Below are 15,147 nucleotides of genomic sequence, written 5' to 3'. Positions count from 1 at the left end.
AGGCGCGGGGTAGCAAATCTATGGCCCGAAAGGTGGAATATATCACATGATCTGCCGCAAAGTATATACAGAATTGCAATGGTAATTCACATTGTACTATTATTATATAGATGACATTAGACAACATAAGTTTGTGTTAGCTGTCTAGCGGTTTCCCTCGGTAGCTGCGGCGGATGCCATCTGTGTCAAGATAGAGTGCTCATCTGTTAAAACATCCCCTCTTTTGCCTTCCCCAGGGCCAATAAGACCCTCACTACCATGACCGCCCAGATGCATCCCTCCGCCATTCATAAGACGTAAGTCTGGATCCAGGTTAGCATTCATGTCTGCTACTTCAAGAGCTCCATCTTCGTTTTCAATAGAGGACTCTGGGATCTGGATCAGGAACGCAATTTCTTCTTCTGTGATATCTCGCCAGGAACATTTCGCATGTTTCTTTGTACAGCCGCCACAGGCTGTAAGGTATTTGGTGCATTCCATACGTAAGCGCCTGCATCGATCACATGGAGGCCATATTGGGTCGTTCCGGTTCATTTTTTCTATCCTGGCGGCGATCAAAGGTCGATACTGTCCCCCGGTTCCATCATCGGCTCCAGAAGGCATTGGCGCAGTGACGCGCCTGCCAAAGCTGGTTGGCGTCGGAGATCCTCCCGATATTGGCGAGCCTGTAGCATCTGTTTGAGAATGGCTACCCTTAATGCGTGATGGCATCCCCTTTCGATCATCATGTTGGAATTGCCGAAGCAAATCAAGGTGGATTGAGCGGCCCTCACCATTGTTTGTGGAAGCCTGCGTCTGGTTTGTCATGAACTGGGCCGATGAGCTTGCACCAGTTTGTTCGGGTGATTGTGCTACTGTGCGGCGGCTTGCTATAGCAGATTTTCTCCCTTTGAGGTGGTAATTCAACTGCCTCGCTCGAGCCGCGACAAGGTCAGCCCGCTTTATGAGCATTGAAAGGCGCTGCTCTAGGATATCCATTGTGCCAACTTCTGCAACTTCATCATCAACAATCGGCTGAGTTGGAAGCATTCTCTCTGGTGCGCCTGATATAATCAATCTGTAGTCATCTTCTGATATCTCAACGCTACATTGATTGATCCAAAACTGGCATACTCTGCCACCGCTCCTTGACTCGCTTAGAACAAAATTTTGGGGCGTTGATCTTGCAAAATCAAGGACATCGAGCCAGGTTATAGGTACAGCTTCACCGGGATAAGTCGTCGTGACTTTAATTGGGCCCTCAAAGAGTTTCTCGACAGATTTCAAGAGGAGTGGGCCAACAAGCTTCGCCCCCAAATTTGCGGCGAGACTCTCATGGCGTTGGAGCACCCCTATCTTCGTTAACTTATGCATGAGTAAGTTATACAAGTAATTACTAACCTTCGTAATCGTCAATGAGGCCGAGAATGTTACCGAAATCATCTGCGTCGCCTTCTATCAACCTCATCTTGCCGCTTCTCGCCTTCGCCAGGTAGTTTATTTGAGGAGCATTGCCTAGATTAATCAGCTACAGTTCATAACCAGCAAACAGCGGGCATCAACACAGCTCGAGAAGGCATAAAACCAACACGTGATATGTACACGTGATTTCTTTTGAGCTTGTGATGTGTTACAATAGTATGACAGTGTTCAGTCAAGGTCCCGGCTTATAAAAGTCGAGTTCCATGTGTGATGAAAACCGCAGAGAATGAGAGATGCTTGAAGATCTGATGACGTACCTGGCGTTTGGGGCTGCAATGGCTGTCTTGTTTGTTGAGGCATGGCCGTGGATATACTACGCTTTCGCTTTCCGCCAGGGGCTTCGGGGTTATCCATTTCGGATGCAACGTTGGGATTTGGAATATGATAGATCCTTGAGCGGTTGAGCCTCCTCCCTCCTTTCTTATATGAAGAAGGCCTTTGATATGCAGCGGCGCGGAGCGGGGAGGGAACGGCGGCGGAATCGCAATTTGCTGGCCACGTAGGCGGGATGTCGGGGGCGGACTTGTGTGAAATGAAATGTTCACTGGATTCTCTCGATCTCTAGGTATATTTTCAACTGCGTAGGGTCGGTCTCGAACATTCGGAGAGGCATCGCATTCAGCAGCGCACACAAGAAAGACGAGTTCCGCTGGAAGTCCCGCTCCTCCCAAAACTTCCCGCTTAGGGTTAGCGGCGGCCCAAGCTCCGCCGGACGACCAGGTGGAACAACCTGTATCAAAGTTAATCCCAGATAACCTACTCGCCGAAGCCCAAACCCCGCGATTCGAAAGCACAAAGTGCAATTACAACATTGCACAAATCAGTCAATGTCCGAACATCAGGGCTCCCAGTCTCGCGGTGGACGCGGTGGTGGACGTGGAGGCGGGCGTGGAGGTGAACACAGAGGTGGGCGCGGCGGAGGTGGAGGGCGCGGCGGGCACAATTCACAACAGCAGGAACGGCCAAAGAAGGAGAACATTCTCGATTTAAGCAAATATATGGATAAGAGGATTACGGTGAAGTTCAATGGTGGTAGAGAAGGTAGGCGATTCTCCCAGCGTCAGCCTCGAACTGGTTCGATAAGCGTATGAACCAGTCGCATGATGCGACTGGCTCTGAGAAGCACCTGAACCAGCATACACTTCGAAGCATAGTTCTGTATCCATTGGATTTATGTTAACTTCTGGGTTTTTTAGTTACTGGCGCATTAAAGGGTTACGACGCGTTGATGAACTTGGTCCTGGACGATGTGCAGGAAGTCTTACGAGGTCCGTACCTTGCACCCTCATTATTTATAACCGCTGACCCAGTTTTTAGATGATGACGGAAACGAGACTACGCGATCATTGGGATTGGTGGTGGCAAGAGGAACACTTCTGGTGCTAGTCAGCCCAGTAGATGGGAGCGAGTCGATCGCCAACCCATTCGTACAGCAGGAGGAATAAGAATCTCGCGCCTGACTGGATAGAACTGTGGCGTCCCGAACTACAAAAATCGGATAGGGATGTGGCCAAGCTACCTGAAGAGGCTTTAGGTTATTTTGCAAAGGCCACAGTCTTGAAGCACTGTCGTGTGCTAGGCAAGAGTTCTCAGCACCTGCCATTCGGCCCTCGATCTGCCACCACGAAGGCTCATCAACAGTGTGTAGACAGCATGTAGACAAAATATGAGCTATATGGACCGATGTGGCTTCACCAAATTCCGAAGTGTCTTGCTGCTACTTGTTGTAAGCCTCGAGTTTGGCTAGTAGTCCTTTTATTGTAAAGTATTAAATTACACTATGATGGCTCGGTGTTGGTGGATTCCTTCTTTGCCTTGCTTCTCTCCAGTCCCTCTCGTCTTAACCTCTCCCTCCTTACCTCCTTATCCTCCCAATCCCCGCCATCTTCACCTCGCTTCTTTTTCAGCCCATCTCCTGAGCTTCCCGCCTGAACACCTTCTTGCAAAGCCTTCCAGAACCTCTCTTTCCGCCTGGAATTCTCTTCGAATCTCTCGTTAGATATCGTCAATAACCCTCCCAGCGATTTCTCCGACACAAAACACATCGCCTCGTCATTACTATCGAGCAGCCCCACCATAGATTCTAGACCGAGTCCCATGCTCCGAATTGCAACCATGGGAGTTGCTGAAGAAGGGTTTGTTAGGTTTATTGCACCAGATTCTCTAAATCCTGCTGCAAGCCCTGCCCTTAAAACCATTTGTGCATGTTCCAATGACGCCGTGAGGATGTGAAGAATCTATAAAATATTAATATAAAAAAATGACGACGGCCACCAAACGACTCTATTTTATGTAGAATGGATTTCAGATATAACAAAATAAGGTGAAACACGCAAAACTCATGGAAATAGAAATAACTTACCATCGGTTCAAATTTAAATCTCACAAGCCTATGTCCTTCCCAAGCGCTCTCTCTATCTCCCGTCCTCGTCATGCCTAAAGCCGCCGCCAAATCCTGCCCAGCTTGGAAGGTAAATGGATCATGAGAGACATAAAGCCATTTTCCACCGCCGCCTTTCCCACCAGTACCAGCTACAGTCTCTTTGTCTTGACTACTCTGCCCTCTGCCCTCTACGTCATTGGCGGGGTCTTCATCAACTTGGTGGTCCTCGGTCTTTTTCTTTCCTTCAACAAAGACACTGATCCTCCCGGCGCAGCTACTTGTTGTAACAAACCCATCTAATTTATTGATTTCGTCAATCAGTTCCACGATAGCGATATCAACAGATCCTTTTGGCGATGCATCCTCATAAGACGATGCTGGGGTTGACAGATCATGTAAAATTGCTGATTTTTTGGCGACAAAGCTTGGAGCTAGCGCAGGCAATGCTGACGACGCCATCTGATGCTTTGGCGTACCCAAGCAATAGATAAGTTTATTATATACGACTTGACTCATGGAGGGGTGAAAGGAGTGAGTGTTGGGTATTGAGGGGTTGACGGTCTTTGTGGTATAATACGGCCGTCGAAAATCACGGGACATGCAATATAAAAATTCAAGATCATTATCGAACACACAAAGGAGCTATCGCACAAAGAAGCATGAAACTTTTCTTATTCAGATAACTACACGCAGTTCCTATAATAACCAATGAAGGCAATCAGGACTGAAGTGCCACCTTATAAGAATCCGATACGCTGTGGTAATATCGCCCGAGACACCATATACCCACCATCATGAACCTCAACTCTCATATATAGGCCGAAGAGCGGATGCAAAGAACGATAATCTATAGTACACGAGTTAAGGCGTGGTAATATCAGCAGAAACCCAACGGCCCCACCACCTTTGACCTTAACTCTCAAGTATAGGCTGCAGAGAAAAAGAAAACGACCTCGATCTATAGTACATGAGTAACCCTGAAAACGAGCCACAAAATATAGGTGCAAACTTGTGCAGCCGCGGCGGCGATTCCAACTCTTCTTCTTGGATCTAGCGCTGTCAGAGCTTCTTAAAGATTTGCACGTGGTGAATACTGAATGTTGCAGCTAACTGAAACAGTCTTCATTCCAAGACCTTTCGAAGCAGGGCCTCAATGGCGTGCCACTCAATTTCTCCCACAGCAGAAAGAGACATGTTGGAGACATCCTTTGGATACTCAATCTCAATGTTGCCGAATACGGACAAGGCACCAGTCTGGAGGCCCTTGGCAGACCTCTCAGCCAGACTGACAAGAGCAGATGAAGTAGTGGCCTCTCGAAGCAATGCAATGTAGTACTATCTTCGAGTTAGAACATGCGTCAATAACTAAGCAGCAGCAAAACTTACAAGAATAACATCTTGATTCCAGTTACGCTTCGCTCCAATCGTCTTGAACACGCTCCAGTGATCTGCATGAGGTGGCAGTCCAGCCTCAAGAGATGTCATTCTAAAAAGGAATGCAAAGTCATCTTTCTGTGACTCGCTGAAGCCACAGCAGCTGAGCACGGCACGTTGAACGCGCTTGAGGAGTCTATCATTGAGTGCCAGATCTTGGCCACCACTGTCGATGCGCTCAATGAGGTTCTTGCAAAGGGCAATTGCAGTTTGGAAAAGAGCATCACGATCACCAATAGTGATATCATGGACCTTGTGCCATGGGTACTGGATATACATTAGGCCAATAACAAATATAGAACATACAGTAATATCTTACCTTGATGACACTGCTGATCAAGCATTCGAATGGTCTCTGGGGGCATTCACTTGAGAATGGAGACTATAAAGCCGTTAGTTCTGCAAGTCTGTTTCATATCATCAATCACATAATAACTTACACGCTGTGGCGCCTCAACATGCTTTACAAGCATAACAAGCTCCTCGCGAGATATGAATCCTTTGAAGCCAGAATTGTAAAGGTCACGTTCGGTCGAGATCTGGGGATCAGAGCCTTTCCAGACAACATTGACAGCTTTTGGAAACAGGGCCTGCATGAAAAGTTCATGCCCACAGACTTCAAGGGCAACATGGCGTTCGCCGAGACGGCCTCCACGACCTCCGGCACGGTTGGATTCATAGCGAGTCACACCGTTGACGGCTTCATTGATATCAACAAATTCCACGAATGCATCCATGGTCTTGCTAGTAACACGCTCCATGACAATATGGATAGGCTCTTCAGGCTCGGGAATCAGTTTGGCATTACGTCCGAGGAAGGCCGAAATTTCCTGCAGAGTGCAAGAAAATGGAATCTGGTAATTATCATCAGCATCACAAATCATAAATAAAGGGTATTAATAACTTACGTTGGAGATGCGGACCACTCCCGTTGTTCTATGGCCAGGATGAGTGCGGGCAGGCTCCACAAATGGCATGTTGGCGGAATCAAATGCGACCTCCACATCAGGCTTCGCTCCATTGGGGCACAAAGCAGCCAAGTGAGTGCTGGGGCCAGGGGCAGGCTGGTAGAGAGAGACATGAAGTGGCATAACCGCCGCACGTGCCGGAGTTCCAAAATCAAAGCGAGCTTTCTTACCATAAATGGCAATATCAGTGGACTCAGCATAGAATGGATCAACGGTATCTGAATCACGGTGGACTGTTTTCTCAGGGACAGTGCGGGGCGACACCTGGCTTGAATCAGTAGTTGTGGATTGACGTCTGCTATTGATGGAGAAAGATGGTGGAGGGTCATTCATGGATTCTGTCTTGAAAGATCTGGTGACATTGGTGACAGACTCATTGCGACGAGAGCGGAGGAGTGGCGTGGGCGTCTCCTGGCCCAGCTCTCTGGCAGTCTTGGGTGTGGGTTGACTCTCGATGATCTTCCCATTTGGAGTCTGGTACTCCTTTGAACTCCAGGGGAATGGCTCCGCAGTCTCATGAATAGACTCATGGCCGCCGCCGTGGTTGTCTCTCGATGTTTCAGCGCCACTGGAGACATATCTCCTTTGTCCCAAGCCGCCATTTTTCTGCTTGAAGTCATCATTGTACTGGCTTGGCAGATTGATTGCTGCAACAGACGAGCGAGGCCTGTGCCCATTACGCCTGGCAGGGGGCTTTCCGTGGTTGTGATTGTGGTTGTGGTTCTGGTTTCCGTTGTTAGGTCCGTAAGCGACGGGATACTGCCCAGGGTGTTGAGATCCGTGGGGATGAAAACCAAGAGGAGACATCATCCGATCTGGGCCAAAGGTTTGCTGGTATCCTGAGACTGGCTGAGGAACGGAGAAGCCCTGCCAAACATTGTGGCCATAAGGTTGCATATCATGAGAATAGCCGCCTGGTGGATGCTGATATCCAGAGTTACCAAAATCATGAGGATATCCAGAGTTGTAACCTGGTGCATATGCAGGATCAAATCTTCCACGGCCATTGTATGAAGGTGGCTGTACTGCTGGAGCACCTTGGTTTTGTGGAGTCCCATACTGGTTGCCGTAGAACTGATCAGATTGGTGGCCATGAACATCCTTGGATGCCCCGGAAGGCTGCTTTGGGTCTTGGTATGTCCAAGGCTGACCTGTCAGTGGTGTCGATGGATACCCATGCTCAGGATAGTCCGCTGGGAGATGGTAGGGCAGTGGGACCTGTGAGGCAAATGACTCCTGGGAGTCGACTGATGCCACTGTAGGCAATCTCATTTGGTTGGACAAAAGCCATAGCTGGCCATGGCCCTCAGCAGGGTTCCTAAAGGAATCCTGGTTCATCTCAATCAGGACGAAGTCAGTTGCAACTGAGTAGTTAAAGACAGGTATGATTTGGTTTTCGATCAACTCCGTTGGCGACCAATAGCCAAAGGATTGCAGAACAAAGAGACTAGTCAGGATAGTTAGCTCAGTCGTGCTCAAAATCAACGAGGTAAAAAAGAGAAAGCTGGTCTGCCAACGACTGCATGACAGGTTGTTGTTGGTGGATGGTGTGTTCGGAGTTCAACATACCTATATAGCTTCTGAGCAAGGTGTCGATGGGAGTATACGAAAGGAAGGAAGCAAGGTGGAAGGAGTAATGAAAGGAAGCAGGATGGAAGGAGTAAAGAAAGGAAGCAGGATGGGCGGTATAAGAAGAGGAAGCAGGATGGGTGGAGTAAGAAAGATTGTGTGCTCAGGCGAGACCAGCCAAACTTTAGTGGAGGTGAGATATAGAATTCACCTTAACAGTGCCTTGAATTTGGTAGCCTTCTGATCGGAGTTGATGCTTTTCCGGCCGATATTCACCTTGGGGGCTAGAGTAGACCCCGAGGCTGGAGTAGACCTCAAGGTTGGAGAGGGGTGGAGGAAAGCTAAGAGGGAATGTGGGAACTGGCTCCTAGCAATGGGCCCCTCCCCAGTCAAACTGCCCCAGGAAATATATGTCGCAGGCAACCAGTGTCAGAAAAAAAGCTACTAGCACATTCAATCACAAGAAATGTATCCTATTGGAGGGTATCTCATGGGCTCTTTCCAATGTGATCAACCAGAAGCTCCATAGTCACAATGATTTCAGATAGAAAGGGGGCAGTGAAAGAGAGGCAACACAATGGAATTGTATCAAGAGCACATATTAAATGCCAACCCAACCTTGGAAGTCACGTAGCAAGACAAAATAAGGAATTTACTTCCAGAGATCTCTTTCAATGTTGGGTCAGTTTCCCAAGTCCATACTGACGAGGAAACAGTTCAGGTTCATTTGATCATCTGCCATAGTGCTATCTTCATCCACTTGGGAAGACAACCAAAGCACATAGAGCAGTCATGGGATATGTAATTCAGAGTATTGGAAGCAATAGTGTCATGAAAAGCTATATCAATGTCTTAGTAGGATTTATTTTGATCCGTCAACGCCGCGCAATATGCATTTTGATATATACATCAAAACGCTACAAGGTCATAAAACAGAAGTATCTCTTTAGTCGAACTAGGATTGTGTCAGTATTTGCCTTCGTGAACCGTCATAAAGGGTGCTTACAGGTGTCAAGAACGACTCGGCAACGAATCTCGCCCTTGCGTTCAACTGTAGGTAGATATCAGTAATGATCCAGCCGCCTGAGAGAATGGTACATACAAAGAGCTTCATCTCGGATATCTCCTTGTCTACCTCCTCCATGAATTGGATGATGAAGTCAACCAGCTTGTGCTTCAACATCTCCTCGGTGTGGAAGTTCGTAATCAAGAATGAGATATCATATCCCTGGCCAAAGTTAGTATAAAGCTATATTTCCCCGCTATCACATTCTAGACCCACCTTCACTGGCTTTCTGCGCAGAATGAAGAACGCCTCAGCTCTTTGAGTCAAAAACCTCGTAAACTTGTGCACCAAGATGTGCTCGATCTCGTCTGCCTGCTTGATCTTAATGCTGACGCGGATGCTGTTGATACTCGGCTCGATGAGCACACGCTCGTTCTCGTTGCGGGAAATTGTGAGGGGGTTCAGCAGCACCTCTGGGGATGTCTGTGCTTCGATTTCGGGAACATTGTGCCTCTCAGACGTCTGGGATGCGAAGTTCGATAAGCAGAGTGCGGAGGTGAGGGAGGAGCGGACGCATTGCAGGTAAGGGCGCAATGATTGAGACTGTAACTATTTAGCAGCTGCTGTACTAGTAGTACTCAGGAACATTACCATGATCAGCTATGGCTGGAGCTACGAGTCAACGCAGCTGTGTGATGTCAACGTATTCAATGCTCGTGAAGTGGAGTCCGGGTCGAGTTGGGATGGTGGGGTTGCGGCGGCCACGCATCGCGACAGGAACGTTGACGTCTCTCATTGTGACTAAGCGCCCCAACCAATCACTGAGCTTCTTCCCCGCGACTCCATCGTTTACCTTGTAGTTGCGTATGTTGTGTGCCACCTAAATCAGAAATTGATCAGTGATTCAGAACACAACCACTCAGTCCATTTCTGTTTGCCATTTTCCTCAACTCTGTAATATCTGGCAGGGAACTACAAAACCGAAAAGTTCAATCGTTTTCATATCCTGTTCACAGGAGAACAAGCATCATGGCGACCATACCAGGCAAGTCACGGCGCCCCAAACAGCCGTATTATAAATACATGCTAACCTTCAGTCAGTCATCGTGAAGCACCAGGGGAAGAAATACGAGGTAGAACTCGACCCGACATCACTGGGAGAGGTCTTCAAATTCCAATTATATTCCCTTACCGGCGTCGAACCAGAGCGACAGAAGATCCTCGTCAAGGGCGGCCAGCTCAAGGATGATACCGACCTATCGAAGCTCGGCGCAAAGCCGGGGCAGACATTCATGATGATGGGCACACCAGCTACGGATGGAAACGCCATCTCGCGGCCGAAGGAGAAAACAAAGTTCGTTGAGGATATGACGGAAGCCGAGCAGGCAAGACAGGATGGCGCCACACCAGCTGGATTGCAGAACCTGGGCAACACATGTTATCTCAACTCCACCCTCCAGACACTGCGCGCCGTTCCCGAGCTACAAAAGGAACTCGCAAAATACAAGGGCACAACGGATTCCAACAGCGCACTTGGTGGTCTGAGCCAGTTTGGACTCGGGGGACCTTCTGCTGGATTGGACCTGACCGCATCCTTACGCGACCTCTACTCCCAGATGGCCGATACCCAGGAGGGCTTCCCACCACTAGTCTTCCTCAGCGCCTTACGGAACCTCTATCCCCAATTCGCCCAAAAAGCCAAGTCCGGAAACGGCTACGCCCAACAAGACGCCGAAGAAGCCTGGTCCCAAATCGTCTCCCAACTCCGCCAAAAACTCAAGATGAAGGACACAGACGACTCCGAAACCTCCTTCATCGACAAATACATGGCCGGCCGCTTCTCCTCCTCCCTCGAGTGCGACGACCCCGCCGCCAAGGAACTCGGCGAGGAACCCATAGTAACATCCGAACCCTTCCTCAAACTCGACTGCCACATCAGCGCCACGACCAACCACCTCCGCGACGGCCTCGCCGCCGGCCTCGACGAGCAGATTGAGAAGAAATCCGCCCTCCTAGATCGCGACACAATGTACACCAAGAAATCCAAGCTCGCCCGCCTCCCCACCTACCTCACCGTCCACTTCGTCCGCTTCTACTGGAAGCGCGAGGCCCAGAAGAAGGCGAAGATCATGCGCAAGGTCACGTTCCCGCACGAGCTCGATGTCGTGGAGTTCTGCACCGATCATTTGAAGTCCATGCTCATCCCTGTGCGCGACAAGGTCCGCGATGTCCGGAAGGAGGTCGAGGATGTCGAGCGCGCGCGTAAGCGCCAGAAGCGCCAGCATGATAAGGAGGAGGCGGATAAGGCGGCGGGGATTGTGGATTCCGTTACTGAGTCTAAGAAATCCGACCCCGCCCCCGCGAAGGCCGCAGAGGGCAGTGCTGCGGCTGCGGGGGGGGACACCGAGATGACTGATGAGACCTACAGAACCGATGCCGAGATCGAAGCCGAGCGCGCAGCCTCCATTCTTAACGCCAAGAAGGAGCTTCACGCTCTGATCAACCCCGAGCTCGCCAAGGACGAAGGCGCGAATAAGTCAGGCCTCTACGAGCTCCGGGGTGTGGTCACACATCAGGGCGCTAGTGCGGATAGTGGGCATTACACGTCGTATGTCAAGAAGGAGGGGCGGATGAATGAGAAGACGGGGAAGAGGGAGGAGGAGGATGGGAAGTGGTGGTGGTTTAATGATGACAAGGTTACCGAGGTGGAGGCGGAGAAGATTGACACCCTATGTGGTGGCGGAGAGTCGCACTCGGCGCTGATTCTGCTGTATCGATCGATTCCGCTGCCGTCGGTGGAGGGGGTTGATGCGTAGGTTTGGTGGGATACATTTGGTTTTCTAGATACGGAGATCATCATGGTTTGGGGTAATGGGATAGATGGTGGTAGTTTACGTAGATAGAACCAATGCCATACCTTGGCATATTATTTGTGTGTACTACCGCCGTTGTGATCTTACTCCTTATGAATGGGCAGAGTATTTATCTACAGTATTCTCACTCATCTTCGCTTCACCGCACACCACCATACATTCACACACCCTCACCGCATATCAACCCCCCTCCCTAATCATTCACATCACTCATCACATCACTCACACCCTCATACCCCCATCTTCACAAACACAACCACACATAAGAGCTCATTCTTCATATTCTCTCAACATGCATTAGCGTTAAAAGCATCAACATCAACATCAACCAACTACAAAAAAACAGCAGTAGCAAAAAAAAAAACTAGAACCCGCGCGCATAAAAACAATAAAGCAAAAAGCCGCCCACCCCCCGACCCCGTCCGTGTCCCCCCAAAAAAGTGTGCCTCCATTCCCATTCTGCCCTACTCCCATCCCCCCCCCCAAGAGCCGCAACGGCCCCGCTCCCCAGTATCACCTCGCCGCCTTCCTCCTCCCGCCTCTCGCGCGCGACAAAAACCCAGTCAGTCCGCCCAGCCGCCCGATGCAAAAAAGCAGATAGCCGCCCAACCAACCCCCCACCAAAAAAGAGGACAAAAAGCCTAGCAATAAGATTTCCGCCCCTTTTTTAAAATTCCGCCCCACACCCCTGTCCGTTTCCTGATGAACACCGATATGAATTTCTGATTGTTTTGCCGTGAGGCAGTTGTTCCCATCTAACATTTCTCTTTTGACTCCGGTGTTGACTTGATAAAAAAAAAAAAAAAAAACTATGAAATAAGAAGAAAAGGGTTGTCCACCCCTCCCTCTAGCCCCTCTCCCAATTTCTCGTTGCCTCAAAAAAGGTAAGAAGGGGAAGGAGCGGAGAAATATTTGTGTTCTAGAACCGTGTGTTGACGAAAGCTAGTGGTTGTTATAAGAGTAAAAAAAAAACTGTAAAAACGGCACAGAATAAAAGTGAAGTAAACGGGCCAAATATTCGGGTCCTGAGCTCCGCGGCGTCCACAGGAGATGTTGGGAGTGCAGCCAGCTGTTCCCGTCTCCCCTCAAAGTTCGGCGGAAGACACAATACCCTACTCCGTAAAAAACAACCCTCGGGGCCGTCTCTTTGGCATGCGAGAAAAGGAGGTCGTCGACAAACCCCGAGGGCTGGTTTATTACGAGAAGATGAGGTTTTTATAAATGAATTTGCAAGAATGGATTCTTCGTCGCTAGCGCATAGCAGTTCGCTCCACAGAAGCGTTCATCTGCTCTGCTTGCTTGCTTTACTTCCGACCAAGACGACCGAGCATATTCCTATCGATCTCCGTTTCAGGACGCCGCTCCATGATATTCCCCAGAGCCATAGGATCACTGCGATCGCCAGGAGACGAACGCAGAGGCGGTGTGCGGGACATAGACGGCAGTCCTTCATTTCCTGGACGCTTGCCTGAGGTGGAGGAAGTAGAGGAGCCAGGGGAGTAATTCGAGTTCGCCTGTCCAACCACCGGTGTCACTGGCGCGAGGCGCAAATCGTCATCGACAGGAGGCCGCCTTCCCGGCTCTTGGCGCGGATAAGGAGGTTGTCCCGGATTAGGTGGCGGTAGGATAGACGCCTGCGGCTCGCCGTGCGGTCGTTTCCTACCAGTATCCCCTCCTCGGTCTTCTGTGAAGCTGTTATACGACCCCGTCGGCGACGGAACGGCGTATTCGCCATACTGCGACCCCTGGGCTCCCTGCTGCGGAATAGGGCCTAGGGGTTGTCCATGCGCGCCGTAGAGCTGCTGGTTCTGGTACATGTGTCGCGGGCGCCCGTCGGGGCCCATGACGTTGCGCATGTGTGGGTACGCGGCGTGCGCTGGGACGAAAGCCTGAGCCTGCGACGAGACGGGGGTGAAGATGCACTCCTGCTGGAATCTCTGGCAGTTCTGGCACTTGCCCGTCGGGTTATCCTCGAAACCTGAGCAGCGAATCTGAAGGTGATGTCAGCCTCTAATACTCGAAACATACAAGACTTTCGCCAAAACTTGCGATTCGCAAGTCGGCATGGGGAATAAGGCTTACCTTGCGTCTTCTGCAATACCTGCATGCGATTGCGGTCCGTTGCCTCGGCGCGGTCTGGCTGAATGCCATATGTGGAGGTCCGCCCCTATTGTACTCTCCCTGATAAGCACGCTGGTCGTAGGCGCCCTGTGGCGGCCCCTGATGATACGGATCCTGTCTGTACCTCGGATCCTGCGGGTAGCCGTTTGTCGCAGCATACTGTGGATCGTACGGAGATATTGAGGGCAGCGTGACGTTGGTCGGCATTGGCGCGCGCTGGTGGTACGCCCTCGCGCGGTCGTCTTCTTCCCCGGGTGGCGGGGGGTACTCTCCTGGAGGTGGAGGGTACTGCGATTCTCCAAGATCGCGCGGGTCTCTAGGGGGAGGATAGGGACCTCCTTGCTGTTCCGAATACGACATATTGTGATAGATCGCCACGGTGACGGATTGATTGGGGAGGTTTTGGCTTCAAAAGTCCGCGAGATGAAGTCGCTGGATGGTGTTTACACGTCCGGGAGATTGGTCGTGTAGGGAGAAGTGAGAGATGGTCGTTTGCGGTTTATTGTGGTTTATTTCGTATCGCTAGGTGTGTTTATGGAGGCGAAATTCGAAGTTGGTGGTCGTATGTCGGTGTGGAAGGTGAGAAGGCGATAAGTCGCAGTTCTAGCCGGTTGATTATTCTTGGAAAAACGTCAAGAATTGGTCTGGCGGCAAGGACTGTGAGAGAGTCCGATACAGAAGCAAGACAGTGGCGATATGCACAAACTGCTTGCGATGTGATCGTTGTACCCGATAAGTTGAAGTCGGATGGAGAGGAAGAGGAGGTGGCAGAGGGCAGAAGATGGATTATGTGATAATGGAGAGATGAGGTGGGGGAGGTTTAGGGGGGGAGAGGGGTTCCAAATGTACCCGCGGATTGGGCTGTTCAGCTCTCAGACCGGGCTGTCCTTCAGCGGGGTTGCAAAGGCTCGGGGGGGGCCTTTTAGTGTATGTGATAGCGGACGGGCCCTGCGGATAGCGAGCGAGGTCGACCCAGAACGACCAAAGATCGATGATTCAGGTCCGCGATTCAGCTGATCCGGCTCAACTGTATATTTCCTTTCTCTCTTTGTATTTCCCTTGTATTCCCAGTGGTGTGATGTTTGAAGTTGGACGAGTCCACAAAACCCGGCAACTGCTGCACGACTTTACTTTCTTTACCGTACTGCCGTAGATAGTTTAAGTGTGTGTGTGTGCGCGCGCGTTTCTGCTTTGTGCTCCTTGGTGCTTGTGCGTGTTTTGTGTGTGGCTGTGGGTTTTTTTCACCGTCCCACTGCGTTTCGCGCCTTCCCTCCCGTAAGTAACTCTTCTAAAATTTTCCAAGCGCCAATTTCGTCTGCCTCCGGCGGTGAC

General features: G+C 50.3%; 7 protein-coding genes across 7 annotated transcripts; 2 read left to right on the top strand and 5 right to left on the bottom strand.

Annotated features, from left to right (window-relative positions):
- Positions 1-144: 144 nt before the first annotated feature.
- VE01_08205 (uncharacterized protein) lies at positions 145-2,102 on the bottom strand (the record flags this gene model as incomplete). Its single annotated transcript, XM_018277633.2, has 3 exons — positions 1,719-2,102; positions 1,381-1,494; positions 145-1,331 (listed from the first exon to the last, which is right to left on the bottom strand). The coding sequence occupies exons 1-3, from the start codon at positions 1,813-1,815 to the stop codon at positions 145-147; spliced, it is 1,398 nt and encodes a 465-aa protein (XP_018127617.1). The 5' UTR covers positions 1,816-2,102.
- On the top strand, positions 1,692-3,415 carry LSM7 (Sm-like protein lsm7). Its single transcript, XM_018277632.2, has 3 exons — positions 1,692-2,502; positions 2,658-2,729; positions 2,779-3,415. The coding sequence occupies exons 1-3, from the start codon at positions 2,289-2,291 to the stop codon at positions 2,904-2,906; spliced, it is 414 nt and encodes a 137-aa protein (XP_018127618.1). The 5' UTR covers positions 1,692-2,288; the 3' UTR covers positions 2,907-3,415.
- Positions 3,188-4,380, bottom strand: VE01_08203 (uncharacterized protein). The gene is made up of 2 exons (XM_018277631.2): positions 3,824-4,380; positions 3,188-3,698 (listed from the first exon to the last, which is right to left on the bottom strand). The coding sequence occupies exons 1-2, from the start codon at positions 4,358-4,360 to the stop codon at positions 3,240-3,242; spliced, it is 996 nt and encodes a 331-aa protein (XP_018127623.2). The 5' UTR covers positions 4,361-4,380; the 3' UTR covers positions 3,188-3,239.
- Positions 4,381-4,612: 232 nt separating this feature from the next.
- VE01_08202 (uncharacterized protein) lies at positions 4,613-7,771 on the bottom strand (the record flags this gene model as incomplete). The annotated part of the gene is made up of 6 exons (XM_018277630.2): positions 4,613-5,179; positions 5,231-5,545; positions 5,598-5,660; positions 5,719-6,132; positions 6,187-7,693; positions 7,764-7,771. The coding sequence occupies 6 exons, from the start codon at positions 7,769-7,771 to the stop codon at positions 4,967-4,969; spliced, it is 2,520 nt and encodes an 839-aa protein (XP_018127698.1). The 3' UTR covers positions 4,613-4,966.
- Positions 7,772-8,368: 597 nt separating this feature from the next.
- ARC19 (Arp complex subunit) lies at positions 8,369-9,565 on the bottom strand. The gene is made up of 5 exons (XM_018277629.2): positions 9,473-9,565; positions 9,098-9,424; positions 8,918-9,043; positions 8,822-8,866; positions 8,369-8,770 (listed from the first exon to the last, which is right to left on the bottom strand). Exons 1-5 carry the CDS (start codon positions 9,473-9,475, stop codon positions 8,762-8,764), a joined length of 510 nt encoding a protein of 169 aa, XP_018127619.1. The 5' UTR covers positions 9,476-9,565; the 3' UTR covers positions 8,369-8,761.
- A 135-nt stretch (positions 9,566-9,700) lies between these two features.
- Positions 9,701-11,749, top strand: UBP6 (deubiquitinating enzyme). The gene is made up of 2 exons (XM_059463947.1): positions 9,701-9,866; positions 9,923-11,749. The coding sequence occupies exons 1-2, from the start codon at positions 9,851-9,853 to the stop codon at positions 11,635-11,637; spliced, it is 1,731 nt and encodes a 576-aa protein (XP_059319463.1). The 5' UTR covers positions 9,701-9,850; the 3' UTR covers positions 11,638-11,749.
- A 1,249-nt stretch (positions 11,750-12,998) lies between these two features.
- VE01_08199 (uncharacterized protein) lies at positions 12,999-14,175 on the bottom strand (the record flags this gene model as incomplete). Its single annotated transcript, XM_018277627.1, has 2 exons — positions 12,999-13,685; positions 13,777-14,175. The coding sequence occupies 2 exons, from the start codon at positions 14,173-14,175 to the stop codon at positions 12,999-13,001; spliced, it is 1,086 nt and encodes a 361-aa protein (XP_018127632.1).
- Positions 14,176-15,147: the final 972 nt, after the last annotated feature.

The sequence above is a fragment of the Pseudogymnoascus verrucosus genome (assembly GCF_001662655.1).
Source record: "Pseudogymnoascus verrucosus strain UAMH 10579 unplaced genomic scaffold scaffold_43, whole genome shotgun sequence".
Lineage (NCBI taxonomy): Eukaryota > Fungi > Ascomycota > Leotiomycetes > Thelebolales > Thelebolaceae > Pseudogymnoascus > Pseudogymnoascus verrucosus.
Note: the sequence above shows the minus strand (reverse complement) of the source record. Positions and strands in the feature narration are given on the sequence as shown.